Source organism: Falco peregrinus, chromosome 2 (genome assembly GCF_023634155.1).
Source record: "Falco peregrinus isolate bFalPer1 chromosome 2, bFalPer1.pri, whole genome shotgun sequence".
Lineage (NCBI taxonomy): Eukaryota > Metazoa > Chordata > Aves > Falconiformes > Falconidae > Falco > Falco peregrinus.
The window spans coordinates 24,797,620-24,814,242 of NC_073722.1; the positions used below are offsets into that span (position 1 = coordinate 24,797,620).

The 16,623-nt window shown below is 42.9% G+C and overlaps 1 protein-coding gene across 3 annotated transcripts in view; it reads right to left on the reverse strand.

The window, feature by feature from the left end:
• Nucleotides 1-16,623, reverse strand: part of ADAMTS3 (ADAM metallopeptidase with thrombospondin type 1 motif 3) — a 134,889-nt gene continuing 118,266 nt past the window's right edge. For 2 of the 3 annotated variants that reach the window (XM_055796450.1, XM_055796449.1), the window contains exons 14-23: nucleotides 16,286-16,419; nucleotides 15,627-15,750; nucleotides 12,100-12,180; nucleotides 10,486-10,649; nucleotides 9,873-10,038; nucleotides 8,999-9,131; nucleotides 8,529-8,736; nucleotides 7,671-7,788; nucleotides 4,759-4,902; nucleotides 1-1,956 (exon numbers count right to left, since the gene is read on the reverse strand). In XM_055796450.1, the coding sequence (XP_055652425.1) occupies nucleotides 1,388-1,956; nucleotides 4,759-4,902; nucleotides 7,671-7,788; nucleotides 8,529-8,736; nucleotides 8,999-9,131; nucleotides 9,873-10,038; nucleotides 10,486-10,649; nucleotides 12,100-12,180; nucleotides 15,627-15,750; nucleotides 16,286-16,419 (1,841 nt within the window). In that variant the 3' untranslated portion in view covers nucleotides 1-1,387. The remainder of the gene's footprint in view (nucleotides 1,957-4,758; nucleotides 4,903-7,670; nucleotides 7,789-8,528; nucleotides 8,737-8,998; nucleotides 9,132-9,872; nucleotides 10,039-10,485; nucleotides 10,650-12,099; nucleotides 12,181-15,626; nucleotides 15,751-16,285; nucleotides 16,420-16,623) is intronic. The other variant, XM_055796451.1, reaches the window with a different exon arrangement.

Below are 16,623 nucleotides of genomic sequence, written 5' to 3' on the forward strand. Positions count from 1 at the left end.
TACTATCAAGAAATCAACTTTTAATAAATATCTTTAGTTCTCCATCCTATATACAAGTACTTTACAGCAACACACAGGAGAGAGTGCGATTGGGTGGACTGTGAACAAGATGGTTATTGACATAAATTACTAGTACATTATTGCAGTCAGATGCATTGTGGTTGTGGAGATTTTGAGGTGAACCATGCTAAAAAATAAATATCTCTCTCACCTTTAAATCAATGCTTCCAGTAGGAAAAAAATTTATCTATTTTAAGTCTTGCCACAGCTATTTCTTGTTAGCGCCTATTCTACCTCTGTGATGCTTTTTCAGCTTCAGAAATAACAAACAGATCATCTGGAAAGCAGAACTCATTTTTGACTCGTGAACATTACAGTACTTACAGTATATACACGGTTTCCTACACTGGTCTGACCTCTTCGGCGAAAGGAGGCTTAAAGGACGGCACTGCTACTCCTGACCTGAAGCAATGCTGCTCAGTATAGGCTGTGGGTGTCCGGGTTCATTTCACAGGCACATAAAATTCTTCTTCCAACCGGTGACTGGAATTGCACTAAAGTTTCTAAACCTACTTATACTGGGCGGGTGGCTGCAAGTAAACTCATACCTTTAGGTTTACACTCCCCGCCTCCCCTCCCTATTTCAAAAGAAAGCATCGTGTTGTTGGTACTCCAAAAACCCCAACCCTTTCCTAGTGTCAGTAGATGTAATTTGTAACGAAAATGGAACTCCTCCTTTTATGATAATGCTGCTTTACAAATCAACTCTTGGAATGTAAATAAGGCAGTACTCGATGGCAGGCACCTAGCAATTGTCCAGAATGCAACATAGGTAAACAGTTGTCTGACAGCACACAACTCTTAAAAATAATACTGATTTTCTGCAATATACAGTATTTACACAACAGCTGCAAGTTTGCTCATACAATATCCGTTTATATAGATAAATTAGCAAAACGAGTCTTATGGATTCAGTTGTTCCATTACAAAAGTATAGTGTAAACATTTGGTACCTCTTGTAGTGGGGTGTTTTCTATGAGTGAGTGTTTAGAACCAAAAATAACGAGGTGGGTGCTGAGGTCAGGGCCATTTTTCTGTACTAGAGCTTGATGGATGACGCCCTCAGCAACTTGGGAATATTCTTTGGTGCTTTCCCCCAATGCGTTCAAGCTAGCCAGGTAACACAGCATGGGAGGAGGACGGGAGCAACTAGAAAGTGAACCAGCACTTCTTGTTCTTTGTATTTACAAGGAAAATGAGTTGATGACCTGCAGTGTCTTGCCTGTGGAAAGCAGCATGCACCATAGTGTCCAGAAGTAAGGACATTGAACCCAAAGCGCCAAACAGAGCCTCTTTCCATGGCTATCCTCCAACAAGGCATCTGCGTTCATCTTTCCACAGTGGGGGACCTCGAAGGCCATCCCTTCTCAGCGTGCTTCTCACTCTTTCTTGAGGTTCTCGGTGGAGAAGGAGCACCCGCCGCCGTGTTATTAGCTGGCACCACAGGAACAGCTGCTGCCAGTGCAAGGGCATCGTGAGGACTGAGATTGCTGCTGTTGACAGGTGACTGGTGGAGCAAAGCAAACAGCCTTGAAGACTTCCTTGCCTGGGGAGCTCTCCATTGCGGAAATTCAGCGCCTTTGGGCTCGGCGTTGGATGGGGAGACCTTCGTACCCACGTCCTCTTCGGCAAAAGGAAGCCTGCCCAGAGAACTTCTCGCGGGCAGGAGCTGTGCGTAGCGGGGCACTACGGGCGTTGGCATCATCAAAGCCTGAGGCAGATTGAACATTGCTTTCTCTGTGGTTTCAGCAGCTTCGGTAAGGAGCAGCGGTGGGAGGGTGCTGCTGCGCTTACTGCAGGACTCACAGCACAGCTTGTTGTAGCCAGGGATGGAGCAGTAACGTGCAAGCACTTCCATCTGACAGAAGATAGATTTGTCTCCCATACAGGGCTCATCTGCAAAACAAATGCATGTTGATCGTAAACCTACTGAAGAGCACCGAAATGCCCGAACAGTGTTTAAATGGGCACTGATAAAGTTCTGCCTGTGTTTCATAAACCTTGAGCTACTCTGAACAGGCCACCTGAGATGCTTCATCCCCTGACAGAACTCACTGCCACCCTGAAAAATAACCGTAGCTGGGAACCAAAGAAATCAGCAGTCACCTTGAAAATGTCAGCTTCTGTGCACACCAGAAGTGAAGAGCTGTGGAAAGGCACGTTGTATTTGCGGAGGGCCACAGACAACATTTTCCAGTGCTAACCCGCTAGAGCTCCCACCTACTAGGCCAGGTGTAGTCCTACCCACCCCAAATCACCTTCACTTCTAGCCTGAGGACACTATCTATCAACACCATTCAGAATAACAAAATCTTCCCTTAAAGACATTAAATCCCAGTTAAATCCCATTAAATCTCTCAAGGATGCCTTTTATATGATGTCTTAAAATAAAATATTAAGAGTTGGATAAAATTTTGTTGGGACATAGTCTGAAGTTTTTCTGTGACCTAACCGTAACTGGAGAACCAATGGAAAGCTTTTAACAGATAGGTCAGATGTAAGACGCCTTGAAGTTAAACTTGTGGCGTTCCTTTCAGTCAGGGAAAAGATCTCCAGGAGGTCAAGGATCTGTCAGAGATCCCAAAAATGTCAATTATTTCTTTCAGCATTGACTAAGTGTTTGCTCCGCAGACAGAGATGCAGTGGTCACGTTGGACAAAACAGGCGGAAAGGAAAGCAGTAACATAAGAAGCCAGAAGAAAAATAAGGCTTTGATATCAAGCTAAGAGCACATCAGTACTCGGGCTCCTTCAGCCTGTCACACGAGCTCAAAGGTAAAGTCTTAAATTTTACTGTTGTCAGGCCTGGGACAAACACAGAGCATTTGTAACACTCATGAGTAGGTCGCACTGTTAAGAATTTCTGTTCTGAACCTTGCAGTCTGTTGTACTGACTGTGTCAAGGTAACAAGCTCGCTGGGCAGTTTGGCATTCTGTATGGAGAATGTGAGTTTAAACTGAAACTTCACTCTCACAGAAAAAGTCAGATTCTCAGTATTTGAGCAGAGCTGCATCAAGGCACAGAAGAAGATGGGAGGTTGGCTCTGAGCATTTGAAATGAACTGCACTATTTGAAGATTTTAAAATGAGGAGATTTAATACTCCCTTTTTATTCTCCTCCCTGTGTCTAACTCATCCTACCACTCATTTATACTGTTACTTATCTGTGTAGCATGGACTATCACATGCCTCGGCAGCATCAGCACCCAACCAAGTAATGCGGGAAGGCACCTCGGAAGGTCACCGCACCCAGCCTCTCAGCAGGGTCCACGCTGCTCAGAAGAGCACCTTGCTGTTTTCAAGCCAACGCATCTGTAGGCAAAGGGGGAATGACTTTCCCAAGGACATCTACAGGGCGCCCCCAAAACAGGCCCTGTGTTTCAGTGTTGCCTGCCAGCCTAACCTGCCTTCCTCCCATGGGGCGCTCAGCCCAGCGGCTGGGACTCTGAGGAACGTGGGGCATGGGTGCCTCCCCTCCGCCTCCTGAATCGGGTGCTAAGGCTCTGGCAGCACTCCGGAATCAGACCAGGAACCAACAAACATGCAACACTTCGCAGGACATAAAACCAGGGATGGGGACAAATGAGTACCTCGGTGCATCCAGTAACTATTCAAACACTCTGGGGACAGATCAGCAAGAGGTTTCCTTAGCAGACCTTCCCTAAGATATCACGGCTGGCTTAAAATGGTGTTGATGGATTTTACTTAAATCCATTTTTGCTCAAAATAGAAGTACGCAAAATTATAATGTGAAAAGCCAAAAGTTAACCCCAGATACTGAGAAGATCTGTTCCACATCTAGTCCTCCAGTCACAGCTAGCAATTACATAGTCAACATTTTAATGAGCAACAGATGGCACGTAACACCACATATTAAGCTCTGAAATTAAATAACCTTTCTGTACCGTGATTATTTTTTCACCTGTGTACAGATGCTGCCTCAACACATGTTAACAGTATGCTAGGCAACCCAGTTTTCCTATTTTAAAATACTAACTGTAGCCTAACCTCTCGATCAGCGTAAATCAGCTTAGTTCCACTTGTACTCAGTAAAATTACACACACATACATCAGTGGGGTTGTGGGACATTGTTTATAAAAAGCAAATTATATGACTGCGGCACGTAATAGAAAAGTTTTCCTTGCTTCTAATCCCAGTGTGCTTCCTTGGGTGGATGTTTGTTGGTTCTTGACAAACCCAGCATTAAATTTGCAGCTCTGCGTGGGAATATACGTACTCCATGAAGGCACTATAAGACTATTTTCAGCAGGAATTTAGCATGGGAAATTCAAGTGCTATATTTATAATTCATCTAAACTAGAAAAGCTAATACTGAAACACAAATCTTTGCATCACACACAGAACAATTTTTATGCTTCCATGCAAATGAAAGCACCCAATCTGGAAAGTTATGGCAGCTGTCTCATTAACACGTTGTGATTTATATCGGTATATAAGGCAAAGCAAACAGTATCACCTAAAGTGACAAACCAAAAAAGAAAGTACCAAACAACTATTTTTTGCTTTCCCATAGTGCCAATGCATCTTACTTGGTCCTTTTCTCACCCGGTTAATTTTTGTGGTGTTGGTTTGTAATGGTTTAGCTTTCGTGACTCGAGCAATAGTGCAAAGATTTGGTTTTGTACTCATCTACTTTCAGCAGGTTCCGTAAATACAATCTTGGAGTCGCATACTCACATAATCCCTTTTTTTTATTTGTTAGGTTAATTCTGCACAACCTAGTCAACCACTTCCTATTCAGTATGTAAGTGCTTGTATCCTTCCGCTGATGATCATGGTAAAAATTCTCCTTCTCACAATCTGTTACTTGCTTCACGGTAACTAAGAGTAGAAGACACAAGAAAGCGTATCGGCTCCCTAGGGAATCTTTAGAAGATGAAGCTACTAGAATGTCATTTAAATCAACTAAAAAAATATCACATTAGTTTTCAAAACTGACAGGTCTCTTACAGAAGGCATCACTGGAACTCTGAAGTACATTGCTTGCTGGCAGCATCCCACTGAGAAAACATGCTGAAAATTGGGATTTAGGGACTGCCATTTAAAAACATGTTTTCTTCTTCATTCAGTATCTTGTGTTGTGAAGCAGGGACAGCTCATATCAAGCCCTTCTCAGGGTCTGTTTTATACAGGTTCTTACACAGAGCTCATCTGTTCATCTGAACACCACAAAATCCCTTCTTTTAATCTGGCCCAGCCACAGAAATGTGACTGCTGCTCAGATTATTGCAGGATAAAATCCTGCCACCTGTCTCCTAATCACAGAGGCATATAAAGTTCAAATGAAATACCTATGGAGATGTCCTCATTTTTCCACACTATGAGACTCGGCTCCACCAAGGTATACCGTGGAAGACCTGGTGGCTCTTCTCCCTTAGGCAGGCATATGTTTTTTTAATGAAATGGAAGAAAAATGCTCATATGCCACGTAGCGCAAAAGCAATCACACCAACTGTGGCAAATATTCATGACAATCCCGCTAAGGTTCAACTCTCAGCAACCTTGCGTGTAGGCAGTAAATCATTTGTCAAAACCACCTGATACAGACTGATGGCTGAGACTAAAGCCCTGAAAAGCAAAATAGTAATCAAGGCTATACAGATTTAGAAGTAAAGGAATGCCACGCATGACCATGTGTAAAGAGTTTCTCTACATAAATATTACAGAATGCTATCGATATTTTAGCTGTATTCCCCCAAAATATATAGAACGTGGTAGAAACCACATCAGAAAAGTGTGGTGAAAAAGAAACCGTGTGGTCTGGAAGAACACTGTCAGCTGCTTACTGCTCGGTAAAAGTTTCGTCCCAAAGCCCCGAGCAGAGCAGGGAGCTCTGAGCTCAAAGCAGAGAGGCGGGTGTAGCGTGGCCAAGGAACAGAGCCCACAGGGACCCTGCGGCTTTGTCAGGGGTGTGAGGGACTTGGCCCGGTGTACCTGTCCATGCCCTCATGGCTCACAGTGCTTCCATAAAGCGCAGCTCGTGCTATAGGTTTGCTGCACCGAGGCCACATATATCAGTGGCCATTAGTTCACGCATTGTTAATAGCTGTTGCAGTGCGCGGCTGTGACCTCTCTCTTTAGGAAATGCACGTAGCGTTTCAGAACGCTGTTAGACACCCCTCCTCCTTTCACCACATAAATCCTTCAGTCACCGGGGCATGCGAGATGGGTGCATATTAAACATCAAAACCTCTAAAAATACAGTGAGTATTAACCAATGTAGTGCAACTGCAATTTGTAAATGGCCCCGTACAAGGCCATCTGTTGCTTATATCCCATACAAGTGGGTCTTACAGGCCAGTGGCACCGGGCTCTCAGTATTATTTACAGCGAAAGGGATGTAGCAGTCTCACAAGGAGAAAAAAGATGGTGTGCTGCTTGATTTTGAAAGGTAGGAATGTAACGCTGGCTATTCAAGGAAATGTCAACTGATGCTTAAAGCACAGATTCTTAAGGTGATACTTTAAGGCACAAGATCAAAACTACGTGAATAGTTTTGCAAAGATGTAGCCCTCATTTATTTCAGTTTGGAAATATTTTTATCACCAGTCAAAACCAAGTTTTTGGATCTTGTTTACAGTCATAGATAAGGATTTGCTCCCACCTAGTGGATACAGCTTTTATAATTTTTCATTGCTCCCAGAATTGTTTCCTGCTCGGAGTTCTTATGCTGGCAGAAGACAAGTACGGGCAAAAGCAGACACATCTACCAGACTTGCGGGAAGCAATTCGATGTGCTCTGTGGGAAAACACGCTGCGCCTTCTAAGAACTCTTACTTTTTTTCTTCTACCACGTAGTGATCAGCGTGTCAGGACTACCGTGAGGGATTTAAAAAACAAACAAACCCCAAATCTTACAGAGTCAAGGACCCAAAGGAAGAAACACTTTGCTGTCATAAAACCAACTTAAAAATCTGTTTGAACAATTCTAGAACACTGTCATGAGATTCCCAGGAACCTCATTAATGCTCTGTGGTTCCATTTTTATGTTTGGGTTGTTGGGGTTTTTTGGGGGTTTTGGGTTTGGTTTTTTTTTTCATTTTCAATTGGCAGACTTGTAAAACTTTTCCCGGGATTTAGAAGTTGAGCCGAGTTTACTTTGGATTGCCGTTCACCTTTAGCAGAGATTCTTGTACACACAACTTAGGCTAACATGTTTAACCCCCCCATTTCAGCCTGTTTACCTGCAGCCATGTTAGCAGTAACACGCTGGACTAAATGACAAGGTGCCTTTAGCTGGAAAAAAGAAGGAAAAATCTCTGAGGAAGGGTGTGTTTTCTAGCATGTGAGAGATGATCGGTGGTGTGTGGTTGTCACCTGGCAGTGGAATAGCTTTTAAAACACAGTACACGTTTGGTGTGCACACTACCTGCTCTAAGTGTAGGCTCTGCCTTGCCTTAGAAACCTGTACCATGAACACAGAAAGCTTAACTTTTATTCAGACCTAAATATAGGTCTTTTAGTTTTCACTGGAATTCACTCAGGGATGAAATCTGTGTCTAACATTTCAGCCCAGCACCATGCTATCTCCCCCGGCTGCACTGCGCCAGGAATTGTTAATGCAGTCATTTTTAAGACGGTTCTCTTACCATTACAGGGAGCGAGTTTACAAACCCTCACTGACTCTGGCTTTTCTCCATCACACTGGTCACCAGCACGGCACATGATCTGCCGGGTCTCGGTTCCCTCCCCGCAGGTCACAGAACACTACGAAACAGACACAAGAAATTCAGGACATTCAGCTTTCACAGCAATGTGCAGAAATTAATGTGTCTAAAATAGCCCAAGGTTGGCTTTCAGGTCAGGCTACACATTCCAGCAATTTGTTTTGAAAGCAGACATGAATGAAGGCTGATGTTATGGAGAAATATGCAGAGGAGGAGGGTGGTTTTTAACTTGGTTCTTGCTTTCTGTAATGTTAAATGTATTATTAGAGTGTATTCTGAACTTTGCTATTTATTCCTCCTGTAGCCGATACCTATTTTGACCGCGTAACCTAAAGAGAATACAAAGGGCAGAGAAAGCTCAGTGTTCGCCGAGTCAGCTGTAGGGTTCAGCTGCTTGCTCCTAAGTCAGTACAACAATATCAACACTTGCAGAAACTCTGTGATTCCAAACCAGTCCAAGCTGGTTAAAAAATGTTATGCTATCCTCAGAAGTGGGGAAAGTGAGAAGTTGGAAACTTGGAGAAAAGCAAGCAAAATTTCAACATGTGTTCTGCAGGACTGTCTATCTGATATTGTGAACGTTTTCCTTGCTGCTTTCTGGAGAAGCCTGGAGAGTGGCAGAAGCCCATGAAGCTGGAAGTCATCATCTGCTGCAGATTTTTAGGTTTTGGGAAACTGTCCGGAGCAGTCCAGAGCTTTCAGCCCAGGCGCAGATCTGACTTGGGAGGCATGAGATAGTAGCAAAGGTACATTACTAACTTGTGACTACTGCTTGCCTACCTCAGACCAGGGTCCAGCTTTCCACTGCGCAGGGCACGGTACCCGGTTGCACGGCCGGCGACTGTCGGGGCGATCTCCACTACAGTACTTGAAATGGACGGAGCGGTTTGCACCATCATGAAGGGGCTGAATGCACCGCACGGTACGGATCTGGTAGCCTGAACTCCCACAGGTTTTTGTGCAGTATTCCCACTCATCTGTTGCCCAGCTGGGAAGTAAAAAGGAATAAGACACTGTCACAACTTTTACCTATTATCCATACTGCTGCCAGGTGAGGCAGCTCTTAGTATACAATATTGTGATGGAACCACGCAATAAGGTCAATAACTACTCTTACACAGGTAGAAAAAAACATAACACAGGAACTCCAGTCTAGAAAGCTGTCAGCATCCTACCAGATTTGGCTTGGGCTAACTTCCACACCCACCACAAGGAGCAATCGTTTGTGTCTTTGTGCAAGATGTACTTACAGAGGCTGTGTGCACTCTTGAAGATTGCACATTCTACGAATGGGCTTTGGCTTTTTGCTGGCTTCACAGAAGCTGCGATGAACCATTTTGTTATCACTTTTCCTGCGGCACCCATATTTGGTGTACTGGAACCCTGGAAAGTATTTTGGAAAAATTAGGAAAACAAGGTCCTTGTTACAGTTTTTGGTTTAAGTTTTATGGCCTAGTAAATGGTTTTACATGATAGACATTTACGAAGTATTTAAACGTGTTCACAATTTGCTCAGCTGGCAGGCATGAGGTTGCTGCGCAGTGGTCTGTGGGTGCTATTTATAACATGACACCGCGTGAGGTTTTTAAGGCCAGAAGGGACAGTTATGACCTCTCAGCCCCACCTCTGCATCACACACAAACCATGGTACAAACAGGGGAGAAATTACCTCCTTACCATCAAGCAGCAGGTCACCAGCTACCTGGGAAGGAACCCAAGTGTCATTTTAGTGCTTCTGCTACCAGAACACATCACCTGCTCGACTGATGTATGTAAGAATTAAAAGTTATTTTGACATTTGCATTCCCCATTCTTTGTGTCAGAGTAATGTCCATACCAAAAGGGAACGCTCAGTAGCATAAACACCTGAGTCTGTACTTCCGAAGTAGCTTTGGGTACTGAATGTAAACACCTACAAAGGACTTTTTTTTTTCAAGGGTGGAAGTGTGACTCTTTTGAATAAACAGGCAGTCATATTTTAAGCTCGGGCACCCTAAATAAAGAACTGCTTTTAAAAAAAATGGGGAGGCCAAGGTTTCTACAGCATTCACTTCCCCCACCTTTTACTTTTCCACTTTTGGTAATTTGTCATTATTACTAGAAGGTGTCACATCATCTGTTTACCTCCACCACAGGGTTTGGAGCACTGTGACCAACTCTTTAATGCCCACTCAAAAGTATCTATTTCTTCCTGGAGGACGTTGTTGCTGTTGATAGTTGGTACTGAATCCTCGTGAATGATGTATTTGTAAGTCAGGCTAGATCTCGTGTCATTCTCCCGAGGAATGATCTATTAATAATCAAATGCAAACAGTGGTACAAAATCAGAGCTATTACTTTTTCCTTTGCAAAGTAAAGAAACCAAGGCTTGGCTCTTAGGGGAAACATGGAAACTGCTAGTTAACTCATAGGAGGGAAAAAACTGGCTTTTATTGTTACAGTTAGCACAAAGAGTGGTAAGATCAACACAGAGCCGCTGACATTGAGATAGGTTTCTAGGTTAGCATTCAAAGCTGGCCAAGCACGACACCAACACCTAGGATGAAAGGATGGTGTGGCCACATCAGTTACTCAGCTAAAGAGTAAGGCTGATGTCAGACATGGTTTGACATGCAATGCCCTTTTCTGGTCCACTGAAAGTGTCCCATTCGTGTCCAACAATGCAGCCCCACATTGGCCATACACTTCTTATAAATGATGAACCCACCGTATTCCCACTGCTCAGCATGTAACCTACCAGCACAACCACTGCGTCATGCAGGGGCCCGTCAGTGTGGAGAGTTTCGATGTCATCTTCTATGTTGTACTCCCACTCCACGCCCAGGTCGATGAAAGATCGGGATCTGGCCTCCTCCCCTTTCCCATTCAGGATATAGTGTCCTGTTGCCTGGTTCTTAATCGCTAAAAGGATTGAAAACAGTGCCAGTCGTGCCTCCTGTGCAGCATCAGCAATCACCGTGGCTTACATGAAACTTAATGGGATATATTATAGAACTGCCTTTTGCAAAAAAACCCCACCACGCTAGCAAGTGCTGTAGATACTCTGGCTCAGAGAAAGGCCCTCCAAGGGCACCTCATGCAGCCTCCGAATTCCAGTTGGCTGACAGATGCATTTGTGTATTTGCTTTGATTTTCTACTTCTTTATCCACGCCAATTAGATACAGAACTAGAGGCAGCCTGAAGCACCTCTTCCCACGTAAATGTGTGCATTTCCCATACTAGCTTTGTTCCTAAGAAGCACGGGTGGTAGCAAGGAACTTAGATCAAGTCTTGAGACTCACCTGTCCTCCCTATTTGCCCAAGACCAGAATCAGTATTACTGGCAATGCCTACAACAGACAACTCAGACTTTAAGTGCATTTCTTATTTTCCTCAGATAACAAAAATGACAACTTTTCCACGCATTTTCATTTCTTTTGCATGCAGATGTACGTATCAGATGCTAAAATCAGTAAGCAAAGAGCCGGGGCATTTAAACCCCTGGGAAACTACTTGGGTTTGGGTTCCTGCACCACATCTTAAAACTCACACAGCGTGGGGATTCTTACTGTGAGGCTTCAACTGGAAGCCAATACATTAGAAATCTGAAAGATAGACTAATTTTTTCTTTTGTACACCTTTTTCCAATGCACCATAAAACACGATAAAAACCCCTTCCACCTATGCACAAGTCTTACAAGTTCCTGTGATTATAGTAATCCAAATGCAGGAGCTCTGCAGCACCTAGTGAGTAGCTTCATGAAGCCACTTGCTGCCAAAGCAGAGCTATGCTTCTCTGAGAGTCACTATCCCTAGTACAGGAGGAGCTGATTAAAAGGCTGTTAAAATCCACATATTTAACCCTTCTCCTGTGAGATAAAACCCACTGAGCATTAGAAAGCGGTAAGAGGTAAGATACAAATTGATTGACAACAGTATGAACTGTCCTCCACGAGGAAAATCTGAAATGAAATGGACTGCAAATATATCACAAGTTCCCCAAACTTCTTTACATTAAATTAGCTGTCGCTTATGATCTGCAGCAAATAATGCTTAAAGACACTGGATTTGATTCACATAATAAAATACACCATTTTTCACTCTGGCAGTGCCCATTTAAATGTGAGTGATTATGATCTTGCATTAGTAAACATGCAAATTGGGATCAGTTTAATATTTTGAAAAACCCCAAATGAGAAGTAAATGTTTGCTGAGCTTATGCTGTAGGACTCAGTCCTTAACATGCAATTTTGAATGCACATATTTACCCAAAACACTAATTTGGTTATCTCATTTCTCAGGTTCTACTGCATGACTGCCCCATGCTTCTCATCATGCCTCAAAGCCAAACCTGAGGAGAGAAACACTTACCAAGAAAGTGAGGAGAAGCCTCGTCTTCTTGGATAAACACATGTCGAGCACCAGGAGGGATATCAAACATCTTAAGGTACCCTTTGGCATGTGTAGTAGTCAATGGAGAAAGCACAGATGGAAAGAAAAAGTAATAGCCATGGTTAGGAGCGCCCTATGTGATCTAGCTCCTACTTGCAGAAGGCGGCATCCGTCACCAACTGAGAAGCAGTGTCAAAAAGAAACTGAGCAAATAGTTTTGTAACGTATTTGATGGGACCTCCTTGTGTTTCTTCTCTTTCAGGGAGAGAAGAGAAACCAGTTACAAATCTATTTGTCACTTGACTAGCTACACTGCTATCAGCCATATCAATTAACAATTCAGGCAAAAATATGTTTCTTATGTTCCTCAGCATAATGAGGGGGGAAAACCAGAAGTCTTCCTGATTATTTTTTCCAAATCACTCATCAGCCAGGCTGTTATATTTGAGTTTACTTACTGTCACATTAGATATTAATGTCTCGAGTGTGTCTATTTACTCCTGAGACATCAAAGACTGGAGAAAGGTGGGCGTAGTACAGAGCATATTGTCGCTACACATCCAAAAAGGCTCGTCTCTATGGAAGTTAACCCAAACTATTTACAACTGTGAATGTAAAATGCATCAATCAAATTGCTGCTCCTTCAGTGAAAGGGCTGAAATCAGCTCTCTACAGCTAAAAGTAAAAAGTTGTTTCCAAAGAAAATTATTCCTATTTTAAATTTCAGTTATTTATCAGTCCAAACTGCAGATAATTAGTGTAACATTAAGTAAGTATTGTCATTAGGAAGACTAAAATCTCTCCTAGAGACCTGTCAACAGGTACTTCTATATCAAGTTTTAATCAAGAGCATCATAAGCACTCTGAGTGCATGGTATTTTCATATTTCTATTACATTCTGTTAAACAACTGCAGATTTAACGATGATGTATCTCTGTAGATCCCTTTTTTAAGAGCCAAGTAAGTTTCTCTGGTTTGTACTGTGCTATGCAAACCTCCCAAGTAATCCAGCCCTGCTAGAGGAGCAGCGTAGACATGACAACAGCTTTATTATTCATGCATTGCAAGCACAAGATGTAGCATTTAAGTAATTCTGCTTCGCCCTGGGGATCCTGGGACTAATGGCTACATTGGTAGTTTGTCATCCACCTGACACACTACAGCTCCTTGGAAAACCTACGTGAAGAAAAGGAAGAGTTGGGAATGTGCAAAATCATGGTCTCGGCTGATGAGTGACTACGCAAACAGCATCTGCCAATCTTATCATTGATTGTCTTTTGAGCATATGAAACATAGAGCTTTTGCCTGATTTGGCATTATCTATCAATGTCTAAGTGGAGATGAGAACTGTGGCAAGAACTCTCGAGTTGCCATGGATGCCTCGCTTTCTACAAGCACTTGACACTTACCCAGCATATTTTTAGACTCCTTTGTTTCAGAAAGGGAAATATTGCGAGCTCCTTTGGGCAATGTAAATGCTCCTCTTGTCTTCCCTTAAATAGAACGTCTGTGATTAGTGCTATGGGAGACAAGTCTTGTTATTTCATTGACTATGTTTGTCAGCCAGATGGTCTTTACAAGGGTAAAGGATAAATTACTTCTGTGTTCCAATGCCTTTAAAGCAGAACTAAGACACATCTAGCAAATGTTAATAGTCAATGAAAGTCAGACCAGTAAAAAATCAGGTAGGTGATTTTAAGTTGGATACTTGCAGATTTCATTTTCCAGAAACTTGAATTCTTTTTGGCACCTCTTGCTTAAATGTTTTCCTGTTGGAAGAGGTCAATTAGTCTTTTTAATGACTAGGATTGCCAAAGTTATGGTAAAACGATAAACATTTCATAAACACTTCTATCACTTTCATAAACATCTGCACAGAAGGGGCTGGTTAACAGCAGTCTGCCCTGAGCTATCGCCTGGCGCGCTCTGTCCCTGCATTGCCATGCTTTCCAGATGCTGAAAATGCTGTGCAAACACCGGATTGCACAGCATCACACCATCAGACAAGGCGGTGGCTCTCAGTGGCCCACAGGCACAAGTGCTGAGCCAGAACGCGGTGGGGTTGGTAGCATATTTTGGTGGCTGCTGGCCTCTTGGTTGCCCTCTTAATCCCCCAGGGAGTAAGCCAAACCGCAGGCTCCAGCAGCATGGGGACCACGAGCTACAGGCTGTAAACCATTGGTGTAGGCAACAGAAGCCAGACTCGTTAGAGAAAGCTCTTATTGGACTGGATCCAAAGCTGTGACTCGACTATCTTCTCTGCCCCCAAAATTCCAATCATTTTCTGAGTGAAAAAATCAGAAATGCTCTTAGAAGGCCAAGCTCATATTTCTGCTGATTGTTTTTTTAAGAAAAGCACAGCAGCTGCCAACTCCAGAAATACGCAGGCTTGTATCTGAGGCTGAAAGTCATAGTCTTAAGTCCAATGCTCCCGAAGTTTGAAGGAGTCTTTCATTATTCCATGTCCAATCCATCAGCCTCCAGGGAGCCATGCTTTTCAGAAAGGCTTTCTACTGTCATTTGGTAATTACAATAAGTAAACTTTTCCAATTGGCTTGTAATAATTAGTAAGTCTTTTTTCAGCAGAATATTTTATGTATTTTAGTTAGAGTCGCACACTAACTTATCTCTGTCCAAGTTTAGATTGTCTGCTCACTGTCCACATGTAATTATTAATGCTGCAGTAAAGCTTGCTTCATGGCAGCAGTTACTAGCTTCTAAACTGTTAACGCAGATATTCAGGTTGGCTGTCCCTCAGCCTTTCTCTGCTCTGTCTTAAAACACTTCGTTCTAGCTGACAAATACTTCCAAAATAACTGCTCCTAGTCATACAGGAGAAATATTTCCCTGAGTAGTCCCCAGACTGGGGGCTGGGGGGGGGAAGCAATACAGGGGAGCCTTAAAATACCAGATAGTCACAGCAAAATGTACAAGGTAGTACTGCCCCGGCTTAGCAAATAACTGATGAAGTAGAAATTTCTGAAGACGACCATGGAGAACTTGAATTACTATTGATATGAGATGTGTTGCAAAACACCCCAGAGCGCAGTCTGAAAATTTTAACCAGGTCATTCTTAGTTCTGAGCGAGGAGAATGCTATCCTGTGTTCCACTGGACCTCAGTCATGCAACGCAAAGGGTATGAGAAATGAGGACTCCTGCCAAAACATTTTTATATTTGGTTCAGAATTCAGCTGAATTGATTTTTAATTTGTTTGTTTGACTGAAGGGCTGTAATTTGTGAGAAAGCATAATAAAAAAAAATTGACATGAAGATCAATATGCTTATTTCATATGCACAGACATTCAGACTTCCATTGAAAAAACTAGAGCTCAGGTTTGAGAGGAAAAACTTGTGAAAAGTCAGGGACTAAACTATTCTTGCACATCAGCTCACAACTTGCACTTTGCTACCTTTAAGTAGGTTGCATTGCTGGTCTGCAAAAGCAGTAAGTACAACAGAAACACCGGAGACAACAGAAACTATATCCAAAATACTATTCCTACCAAGCTTTTTGGGAGTGCGGGTAAAGGTTCCCTTCACAGTTCGGCAATGAGAGTTATCCCCACCGCAGACGCCACACTTATCTTCAACCTTGTTAGAGCCGATTTCCTTGTCACAACCCACTTTCTGCAGAACGAAGAGCCAGGAAAAAAAACAAAACACCGAAAGAGAAGGCTTGGTCATTGTCAGTTTAGTTATGGTGGGAGGCCATCACAGAATCCATGCATCGAGGGAATTACCATCCAACACTGACCTATTTTATTGAAATACAAATTACTTGCAAATCTGGTGCTGGATAATGGCTTTCATGTGCAAAATAGGAAGTGATTCTTGCTTTATATTCACTGTACTTCAGGACTAAGAAAGATAGGGAAGACAGAAAAATAGACAGAATTCTTTTCAGACATGAAACTAAGTGCAAAAAGACGCAAATGAAACCATCAGTTAAAGAGAAGCGGAGTATTTCCATGCAACAGATCTGTGCCATTGCTCTGATTTCATTTAAATCTCAAGGAATTATGAGGAATATGATGTGGCAAATATATAATTCAGAAACATCTGCAAAGCCTTATCTCTGCATCGTTCTGACTGACTAACCAAGGTTGTTCTGTAACACGGCACAGCTCAAACTCAGCGGTGACCCTGGGAAGCTGTCACTCACCACACATTCTCCACGGACGCAAATGCTGTAGGGATCTTTATAGGAACAGCGAGTCCCATCATGCGCCAGCTGTTTCATATAAGCAACATCCCCCGTTTCTTTTGATTGGCAGTACAGGTGACATCTCTTATTAGCTGTGTAGCAAGGAGAGAGGAGGAACTGTATAAATTAACAGCAATCCAGATATGCTTCAGAAAACTATCCCAATAAAGGAGTGAAGAGAACACAACAGAGATAGAAAGGACCTTTAACAGACAGCTGTGGGGAAAAAGGCAACTGATTTGCTTTTCTGTGAATTACAGGCCTGGCCTGTCACTTTCAGACCTTCTCACAGAAGC